At 36.7% G+C, this 11,323-nt stretch overlaps 1 protein-coding gene across 2 annotated transcripts in view; it reads right to left on the bottom strand.

The window, feature by feature from the left end:
* LOC140925206 (inward rectifier potassium channel 2-like) overlaps positions 1–7,725 on the bottom strand; it is a 29,988-nt gene extending 22,263 nt beyond the window's left edge. The window contains exon 1 of one of the 2 annotated variants that reach the window (XM_073375183.1): positions 7,679–7,725. In XM_073375183.1, coding sequence (XP_073231284.1) covers positions 7,679–7,724 — 46 coding nt within the window. In that variant the 5' untranslated portion in view covers position 7,725. Of the gene's footprint in view, positions 1–6,115; positions 6,256–7,678 lie in introns of those variants that run through there. The other variant, XM_073375181.1, reaches the window with a different exon arrangement.
* Between the last annotated feature and the right edge of the window lie 3,598 nt (positions 7,726–11,323).

Genomic DNA, 11,323 nt, shown 5'->3' with positions numbered 1-11,323 from the left:
GATGGGTTACCTATCTAGCACGAAAACTGATTGGGATTGTAATGGCTTCCTGCGGTAAATAGTTACTTCTACTGTCTACCGATAAACCATTTCAGTGACACTGCATTGTTGTCAAAATCCCTTCAATTGCACAAAGGTTTACAAACACTCGATTAAATAGCTTGTATTTTCGAAGTGTTATCCTTATCGGAATACTAGCCTATTCCGGTGACAACTAAGTATATCTAAACTAGAAGTAACGGCTTTATTACCAGATGAAGAAGAAGTGCACGGTGATGTAGTGATGTCTGATAGAAACTGTGCTGAAATGAAATTTTGCACTGAAGCGTCAGCTGCAGCCGAACTTTATAAATATTATTATAATGTACTTGAAATCATTTTCTAAAGATATAGATGACCAGCTTTCTTCTGCTAACAAAGCATACAGTCATTTCTCTGGCCGTAATCGCATTCACTGCATCGGTTTTGAATAGAGTACTACAACGGACAAGAGCTATATTTCTAGTATGAATTTTAAGAATAATATGATCATTCAGGTTTCCAGGTCGATTAAGCAAGCAATCTCAAACAAAACTGACACATTCTCTAAAAATCTTATGTACTTGAAAACCTTTGCTGTCATTTTGAGATGTCTGGAACCAAGAGAGGATAAAGCTTTTCCTCTCTTGCTGGAACAAAATCTAAAAATCTCGAAAACAAGTACTCGTTAAGACTTTAATTTAGTAACGTTCTTTTCTCTTATTATTTCAAAATCGTGCAGTTATGAAAATTGTGTTCTGACATCAAGCAATCTTTAGGCAGAAAAGTGTGAACGCAGGAAAATTGATTCAAGGGGAAGTGTTTTATTTGTAAACCTTATCAACTTAAATCAAGTGCTTTTTCACACCCATCTTCAAGTGTTTCAAATTGGCTCCTTTAAAGCTTAAGCAAGAGCTAGGTGATGGCCTTTTATTCTTTTAAGTTGAACAAAAAGCATTCTTCAATCTTTAATCTTCATTAGAGCGTGGACGGTTCTCTTCCGAGCCGCCGTCGGGGTGTCGATTCAGATAATTGAAGTCAAGCTTTTTGTCCCTGAGCCGGTAATAGAGGCTACAGCGCGTTCAGTTCTATAAGCATGCAACTTGCCCTTGCGCTTCTACTATCAGCTTTAATTTGGCGCCAGCCACGGCCGCCCATTATGAGTTTCCACCGAGATAGAAAGGCTTTTTTACGCCTGTAAAATAGAGTTTAATTCTCCTCTAAACATGGCATAAACAACTCCGCGTGGTGTAAAACGATCATGTTTCCTAATTTGCCCAAGGCTATGGAAAAGTTTCTGATTGATACTTGCTGTATTTATTAATGAAAAAAAGTCGCTTTGAGAGTGAAGGATAAATACATATCTATATAAAATGAAATTTTTCCCAACCGGAAAACCCTTCGCACACAAAGCAAACCACAAGAATAAGTGCAGCACCCTTCTCGAAAAAAACTTGAGGGCTTTTTGCCTTTTTACTCGAGATAATCACTGTTTTTGTTTGTTCTTGCCTTTGATGATATGGCAATTTTAATTCAGCAAGTCCCTAGAGAGGTCTTTCTTTATGTTCTTCGAACCTCCTTAGACACGGTCGATAAACAAACCTAAATTAGAGTTTATACGCCGTGCCGACAAAGGGCCCCAGTGACCGCCTCCTTTAAATTGCTGATCATCTTTGCACGATTGTCTCGCGAGATATTACGTGTGTGTTGCTTTTTCTCCATTATGAACACAAGAAAATAACTCTTGGCCGATCTAATTGTTTTTACAAACAGCTTGTCGCAGTTGTAATAACGACGAACATTTTGCGCCGTCTGGAGAAGGAGAAGCTAAAGACATCAGACCAATTAGGTGTTTTGCACCATCTAAAGCTGCAGCAGTCCGTATTTCAGAGGTAGAAGATTTAAGTGCGAAGCAGCGGGATATAATTGGGTTTGCATTTAACGGCTTATGATAATTATCTAGGCGTCTTGTTTAATGATAGTTAATAGTTTCCAAAATATTCCTTTACTTAGTTCTTTCTCTCATCGGGGGGTGGTTACAGCATGTGAGCCGGCAAGCAATCAAACATGGCGGATAACCTGTACAAATTCGAACGAGAACTTGGCAAAATAAAACCCTGTCCACAACAGCAGCCTGAGACATTATGAAGCCAAAACTAAAAAATGATTCGCAGTTATATGGTACTAGTGTTAAATGATAAAGAAATCAAACTTTGCATCAGTCAAACATGACTAATTACCTACATGTATGTGAGGTTCAAAACAAAATTATAGCATCATTTCACAAGTGTGACTTTCTGCTGCGACCAAAACAAAAATTAAAGTTAATCCCTTATTTAATTTTTTCAGATACTGAGACATCAGAAAGTGGTAATGAGGAGATTTTTCGCTGCACAAAATTATTACAAAGTTTGAATTGCATTACCGGCGACTTAACGTCTGCCTCTGTGTGAGTAGGTTGACAAAGGGTGGATGTGTCCGAGAATGGAGGAGGTTGAACGGTAAACACCGGAGTTATATCAGACAATCTGCTTTGGATTTAAGGCAGGTTGATTTCTGCCATTTGCTTGTTCTCTAGAGCGGGTGCAAACCACCTTCTTCCGTTAGACAATTTTAACTTCCTACTCTATTTGTTCTTTCATATGTGTGGCACACCAATTGAAATAAAAGATATGCTGAGGTTCACGTCGGCCTTTACTGATTGTTTGGTTTTAAATTGTGGAAAGAAATTGCCCTCAGGACTGTAGAGGGTATCTGATTTGAGTTAAGATGCTACGTTGATAAAATTCAAACGCTTTTTTATTCTTTTTGAACTATGTCCGAGGAATTTTTTTCTCTCTCTATGTAATTCGATAGTAATAGGCGATCACAAAACAAGTAAGGCAAAAACATTGATGACCTTTATACTCTTGAAAGGAAAAACAATTCAACAACTTTTCGATTTCTCCTGTGACTAAGAAAAAACATACCTTTCTGTCAACAACTCGCAATATTAATAGCAGGTGTGTATGGAAAGCGCGGTTAACATCAAAGGAATTGGCTACTTAAAGTACAGCGGTGCCCCTCAAGTTAAAATACTGAATATTACAGTCAATTTGATGAGATTTACTATCTGTAAAGCTGAGTAAAACATGTTTTAAATAAACATATCAAGTGGAAAATCGAGTTAAAAGAGATTGCGATAACGATTTAAAAAAGAAAAATCGCGATAACGCAACGAATGCTTTTATCGCTGAATTTTGAAAACCATGTACCACTTAGACCAACTTGAAATCTTTTGTAGTTCTGATGAATAAATAGATAGGTGGAGCAGCATCAGTTAAAATCACAAGCAAGTAAAGCCAAACTGAGTGTTTTCTCTTAATAATTCAAGAAATGTATAGCCCTAGTTGTAAGTAATGTAGCAGTGCCGAAGAATTGATATACTTAGAGTTGTGCAGAACCTGTGATGAATTTGCTCTGTAACATGGCGGTAAGCTCAAGAAGAAATGTTAAGGTAAATTACAGGTTAAGCAGACCTAAATGTATTGCAATAAAAATAAAAAGGAATTTTGAAACGATAGAAATATAAAGAAACAATTTTGGCCTAGTTTACCCTTGAATAAGGAACCGTTGACATGGGAAACGTTTGAACAATTAGAAAGAGAAAAAAAAACTTACTGCTCATTCATATTTCACGCTCATAAATACTTAAGGGTTTTTCCCACAAACTAAATCTTGAGACCGCCTTTTACACCGCAACAAACAACACTGAGCAAACAGGAATAATTCTCCGCAATAGATTTTACAGGGACGGGCGGACAAGCCCTTCGTCTCCTTCACAGTTCAAATCAAATTTCATAGAATCTCAGAATCACTGATTCAGCTGACTAAAGGCGACTTAAAACTTAAAACATCCCCCTTTACACAACAACAAGAGTAAGTCGAGTAGGAAATGTTTAACAGCTTTTGCTTTCATGGTCACGACGAAGGGGGTCATTTTAAATCCAAAAGTTCTGGTTCTGACTGTGTACAGAATATCCTGTATACCACAGGAATGTGGTCTCTAATCAGTAGAATTTCAAACTGTCGCACTGTCTCCAAAGTCGACGGTTAAATAAATGAGTAAATGACTTGCCTCCTAATTCACTTGTTTGTTTAAAATAGTACGTTTACACAATAAAGCTTAGGCAAGAAACGAAACGGGTAAAACTAATGCAACAGCACTAAAAAAGTAGTGTTAGAGTTTAACTTCAAACCGCACACTAGCCCCTGCTACTCATACTTTACAATTCATTGCAATCAGTCTTAAAGAAATAACTCATGCTATCCTGATATTTTAATAAGTTGAAATAAGAATCAGATACCGGTGAGTGTGGACAGCGCAAACGTAAAATAATAATAATAATAATAAAACGGCTCAAAATTCAAGAACCCGTCAAAGGTGAATTCAGAAACTTTAGGCTGAAACAAGGCTGTTTGATTAACCATTCTTACTAGTGGGTCCAATGCAATGCTATTTATGCCATGAACTGATTTCGAACTATATTTTTAGAAGAAAAAGTCAGCAATAGTGTATAAAAATGTCTCTGTTACTAACAGCAAGCAAACTAATGTACAGTTTTCTGATAAGGATCTTTATAAGCTCCGCTTTTAAGAACCTACTATTAAGGTAACTAAAGAGAAAGCCGATAAAACTAGCCCTAAACATCTATTATTTCTGGTTGAAATATGACTCACAACTAGTTCTAGGTGGAAAATATCAGAACATCTGAGCTCTCAGTAGCTGATGACAATACTTTTATCCCTCAAAATAATAACTTTAAAAATAAAAGTCGGGGGGGGGATAGTTATTTTCACAATTTGAAATCTCCAAACAAGACATTGATTCTAAAGAAAGATTAAAATAAAACCGGCAAACAAACAAACAACAACACCAACAATAACAAAAAAGACAGAAATTCTTCTGTTATAAATTCACATACAGTGGAGATACCTATCTCCCTGCCTGATTAAAGGGGAGCGCCAAAATGTGATTTCGTATAACATTCAGGGTCGTTGTTTATGACGCTCTTTTGCGAAGATGAGAAAGTCCGTGAGAAGCAATGCATGGCTCCCGAAGTCCTAATTGATAGCTTAGAAAATATTTCGTACAAGCTTTACAAGAAGCATCAGGCAGTGCGGAAGAAACCGGAAGGTGTTCGCCAATGGTCTTGTTTATTGTTCTTACTTAGTTCATATCGTTTTGCAGTAATACGCTTTGTGGCTAATTTCAGGTTATTGCGACGAGATTGGAGATCAAAGCGCTTTTACTAAGCAAGCTATGTCTCGACATTCGGACTTATTTTTGGGAAAGGAAGCGACTACCTAGAATAGTGAACTCTTGTAGAAACTTGAAGGAATTGAATTGGCGACATCTTCTATGTAGGAGCTACAATATGTATGCTGTTGTATTTAAAGACATAATCTTAATTCTCCAAGAGAGGAAAGGTTAAGCTTCTGAACACGCTTAATTTTCGAGCCTATTCTCCTAACTTCATGCTAAGAGAGAGGACAAAAAACATAACAAAAATAATAATAATAATGATGATAAAAAAGTTTAATTAGAATCACCTGATCATTCCGGGTCATTTAAGAAAACGAAAAGAGGACAGGTAAAGAACCGGTCAAAATCCCTTGTAATATATCAGCACAAGAGTCAATTAAAAGTGCTGGAGTTGTTTGAATTATACTACAAAAGGCAAACAAACAAACAAACAAAAAAGCCTAGGGATAACCGTGATTTTACCGGAAAACAGTAGTGAGATGTTTTAAACTAAACTGAATTCTTCTTTTCATAATTTTATCTGCAGTGATCTCAAGGGGCTGATAAACATCACTGATAAATTATGTGACTGGCAATATAAGGAACTGAATTCTCTAACGAAGGTGATCCTCACCAGAAAGCAAATCGAAGCGATATCATAGCTCTTGGTACCCCTAATTTGGATCTCATCATCACATAAGTTACATGACTGCATTGTGTAGTTCAGTAGGCCTCTACTGAGGTATCTTTGGGGAGTCCAATGCACTGTATTTATCATGAAATTAGATTTAAAACTTAAAAACGCTATAATACCTTCTCTTGCTTTGCTACTGTGTCTGTGTAAAGTCGCGACATACTCTTGATGAGTTTTCCTTTGTGTGTTATAGAAGCACATGAATTAAGGGGAGTGAGATCGTCTCGTGCAACAAGCCTTGCTGGGGAAACGACGTCTATAAAAGACAGACTGTCGAGTTGTAATTTTAGCAGTCGCTCGACTAAAAACAGCAACTCACAAAATCCCCCGCGACAAAGCTCTTTTAACCCAGACAAAAAATTTATAAGAACGTACTAAGATCAGATAGCCTTGCTATTTTAAGTTCTCGAGAGACAAGGTATAGCCGGGGCTGGAATTAAAAAACGATATAAACAACTCACAATGACGTTGATCGGCCTGCCTCTTCTTTTACCTCCTTGTGTATAAATATATAATTAAAAACTCACAGAAGTTTAGATAAGAGCAACAATTAGAACTGTGACGGTTGCATGTTGATATGTTTTCTTTACGAAGCTCTTCCCTTGGAGACGGGGTTTTGAATACAGTAGGTTTCAACCAATTTAAAGCCGATTATATGTGGAGAATTGTTGTAAATGCACAGTTAAGTTTGAGAACTTAATTTAAAAGTTTACTTAAAAGTTTACTTCTGTTTATTTAGCTTATTTAATCCAGCGAATATTATTACATATTAAACTATTTTCAGTTCAGATGCCAGTGTGTCTTTCATTAGTTTGTATAAATGAAATTTGCTGTCATCTTGCTGACCTTTTTAATTCTGCTTGCCTTTTGAAAAATTCAACCTGTTTTACTTTAGTTTTTTGAACTTTATCAAGAAATTATTGACTTTCAAACGCTATTTTAAAAAATGCGTGATGCATAGAAGAGCCAAACTTAAGTATACTGACCTTCATATGATCTTTTAAAATCGCCAAAACCACAGAAGTTTAAGCAAAGAAAGAGAGGATTCCTGAAATTTTCACTATACCCCGATCCTTATCACACAGGGTAAAAGAATCACTCTCAAAGCGAAAGGATTCATACCGTATACTCTACGAATACCTTTATTAACTGTACAGTTTGTTTCAGAACTGATTTTTATTTTGTTTAAATAAATGGACTTTTTCCTGAATAGTTACCGGCTTGACAATGATTGTTACCATATTTTCAGTCACTGAAGTATCAGAGCCCCCCCCCCCCCCCCCGGGGTATTCCTTATAATGGCCTATACAGGGAGACTCCGCCCGAAACGAGTACCCATTCCAGGCTTCAGGTATATGAAAGGACAGGGATTTCACTTGTCGAAGTATATGGACGGGTAAAAAGATGGGCTAATAGATGCACTTTATGGCTGGGAAAAAGTCGAGAAAAAATTCTGGTTTTGCCATATATTCATAATTCTAAGCAAGTGTATTTGAAAGAGAAGGGGTACCTTTTCTTTCCAAAATGATATTTAACAGGCTAAGAGGTCGGACCTCGGGGTGGAGCCTCCCCGTATAAACAAGTTTTGAGTACCCCCCGGATTAAAACCTACGATAACCAATATTAGTAAAACACTGCTACGGACAACAGACAAGGTTGTTGAACAAGAAGGTAAAGCTTACCAAAAAGCTCCAACGATTGAAGAACAGGTCCACTGTACGTATCCATAGCTGCTGAAGCAGGTATTGTATAGTTTAGCCATTGCTAAAAGAAAAAAAAATACCGACTGCGATTAGAAAACTAGAGTGAAGTAACTGCTAATTTAACGACAAAATCTGTGGATAAAGAAGTGCGTAAATCTCACAGGTCTGAACACGTAGTGTACTATCATCGCTCTCTTTCGTCTCTACGCATGCGCAAGCGATAGGTGCAGGTATAGAGGCTAGTTTTGGGACTGGGTATCCTTTGTTCAAGAAAGGCCTAAAAGAGCTTCTGCTGGAAATTAAACGTAGGAAATACCGTATGCTCAAAAAAGCAAAAAAAAAAAAAAAAAAAAAAAAAAAAGGATTTCCCTTTTTTCAGGGGTCAAGAACATGAAATAAAAAACGGCTAATCGGCTCCTGGTTTTAATCATTCATTAACCTGTTTGGAATATTGCTATTTGTAGTAAATTGGCACGAAAATGCAATTTTGATTTAAACTACCTGACTGACTTTTTGGAGCCCGCGGGCAATAATGACCTGAACTACGCACCTTCGCGACGACCGTTTGAAATTCACTTCGGATTATTTAATCTTTATTCCGTATCAAAACGAACAAGGGGCCGTCCTTGGCATTATACGGCAGTAGCGTCCCAAAATTAGTTGCGCCGAGTTAGGCTAGTTTAATCAGTGGACTCTTTTTTCCAAAGCCAGATTGAAAAAGTGCACTGATTACAGCTGATTACCTTACAATTTTACTCCCAAAATCCAATCGAAATTTAATTTTACATACGTGCCCGTAAAATTAAACAAACCCTTTTTCACACTTTTGTCACACAGGCTGGAGACCACTTTTTTGCATAAAAAACATGGCGGCATTATTCTTAGGGCTGTAGAAGACTAGTAACAATAGACCATTCCACGGTTTTTTCAACTTTTGACACCGATAGACCAGTCAGGGAAAAACCGTCGACACAACTGAAAAGAGTGCCTTAAAAGTAGTAAAATTACCAGGGAAAGTGATACGTCTTAATCGAGCGAAGATATGGCTCTGGAAAGTTGCGAAAATTTACAGACGTTTGTATGGTGGGGTGGGGAAAAGTTTGTGCCCTCCCCCCACCATACATACCTCTGTAAAATTTCGCGACTTTGAGGACCTATATCTTCGTACGCGTACGTTTTCAAGAAATAACTTTCAAACTTGGCAATTTTAATAATTTCAAGGCGCCGTTTGCAGAGGATTTGACGGATTTTTCCTAACCTGCTATGTCAAAAATTGAAAAAAACAAAACAAAAAAAACATGGAAAGTCCAGTCAAGTTATCCTTGAGAAACAAAGCTATTTACTTGTGACGTTTAACCGTACTAAACTAGCGTAAGGCTAATACCCAGACGGTAATATCCTATATAGGCATGTCTATCACATTAATATCAACCAGTCCTGGTGCTGTGAGGTACGAAATATGCCGATGACAGAACGTAAATAAAACTGAAGAAAGTAATAATAAGAAAAAGCACTCAATTATTGCCACTAAGAGAGACAAAAACATTTATTTATGACAATGATGAAACACTTGTGTGAATTGTTAAAGGAGATATCGTGAAATTAAAGTCATGGTCCAGTTATTCATTATAACGGGAGTTATAATAATAGAAAAAAAATTAAAATAAAAACTGCTGCACACTGAACAAGAAGTTGTAAAATGTTTCAAGTATATTTAGTTTTCACGATCTATTCCAAAATGATGCACAAGTTACTGCAGATTTGTTCTCAATAGTGACACCCAAATCCAGGAATACCAAGTGAGAAGTGAGCGAAAACAGTAGGAGAAATTATCAAAACGTTTTACGGGAAATTGCACAAAGTAGACAATGAGACATCTGTTCTCTTTTGTCCGCTTCACTTCTTTTGCGAGCAAATAAAAGATTTTCTTTAATTCATCAAAGGGCACTTGTAATTTAAATATAAAATAATCCAAATCTTGTCTCTATATAAATAAGTGTTTATCCATCAATTGTTTCGTTATATTGAAAACTGCATCTAGCATTGAGCCAGTATGGAAACAGAGATCAGTAAGTAGATGCCCGCTGACGACTAGCAAGGGTTTGGCAAACTTTATTACAGAACAAATACTTTCCGTTTCTTTGAGTTTCAACCTAACCTGCTTGTGGCAAAAAGGGTTCCTGAAAGTTTAAAACGCACAAAGCAAGCAAGTACGTTAATTCCTGTTGATTTATTACACGTGCTTTATAGTTTTGCAATTGTTGAAAAAGGTGAAAACACTCTGTGAGGTATTGTCTATCAGTTAATTAACTTCTCAGTCATTGTTTTAAGGCGCGTGGAGTGCCTTAAAAAAAGAAGAAAAAAAATCGGAAACGATCGACTACAAGTATATAATAGGTCAATAAGTGTAAGAGATAGCGCAAACACTTCACCTCTTTTCTTTATTACCTGATGCGGATATATATCCTTGAACGATTTAAGCTTTATTGGTCCTTAGATTTTCAACAACAAGTATATTAAACCTTTCGTCGTTATAAGTAAAGACGATGATACAACTTACCAAAAATATATGTATTTTAAAGTACATATATGAAGTGAATAAAAGGAAAGAGGCATAAGAGGGAAAAAACGCATAGCCATTACTAACTGGTTCTACAAGTTTTATAAGGTTAAAACTGAATACCAGTAAAGTAAATTTTATCGACTCAGCACAGTCGAAAAGTTTTGCGGCACTAACGAAACCCTGACCTGGCAGTCCCTAGTCCCGACCCAGTAATCCATTAGTTCTTTTCGATGATTGGTGGGAGTCACGCTCAGATTGGTGAAACAACAGTGTTTCAACGTTATTCCCAAGGTTGGCTCTCATTTTGTTTTCTTCAGTGGACGAGAATAAGAACGATCGTGGAAAAGTCGTCGTACTTCACTTGTTTCTATGTGACTTACACCAGTTTTTATACAACTTTGGAGCGTGTATATTGAAGGCAGAAAAGCAATTTTAAAATTGCTTTTCTATTGAAAAGAGGAGAAAACATTTTGAAAAAGGAAACAATTAACAATGTGTTTTTCTGACAGTTAAAAAATGTTTGGGAATTCCAGGAGTATTGCAGAAGCGTATACTCTCTCAATCTCAATTTGCCAGTACATAAAACACCTACTTAGAATAAACATGAAAATAAAATATCAAGACGGTAAAGGTAGCACAAGCATGCAGATCATCATTCGCAAATGAAACGCACTTTGATAAAAACGATTTGCACCAAAGTAGAATGAACTGTCTTAACATGGTTCTCTTCAATACCAGTTCTTCAGTTACAGCAGTTTAAATCTTTTCCAGCTGGGTTAGCTGTGTGTATCCGACAGACCTCAGAAAAGGCGCGTCGACCTCTTAATTACACAGCAAGCCTTCAGGGTCAAAAAGAAAAAGCAAAACGCAATTATTTAGAAAAAATCAGTAAAAATGTTAATTAATTCTTTCAACACAACTGTCTCTTGCTGCTGCTTGTCATAACAGTGTCAAATACTTAGCTTTCGACTCAACTTTGACGAAGGATGACATCGGTCGTCAACGTAATCAAGACTTTAGTTTGAGTCGAAAGCTATAATTTTTAGCTACGTAAGTAGGGT

This window comes from Porites lutea, chromosome 14 (genome assembly GCF_958299795.1).
Source record: "Porites lutea chromosome 14, jaPorLute2.1, whole genome shotgun sequence".
NCBI lineage: Eukaryota > Metazoa > Cnidaria > Anthozoa > Scleractinia > Poritidae > Porites > Porites lutea.
Note: the sequence above shows the minus strand (reverse complement) of the source record. Positions and strands in the feature narration are given on the sequence as shown.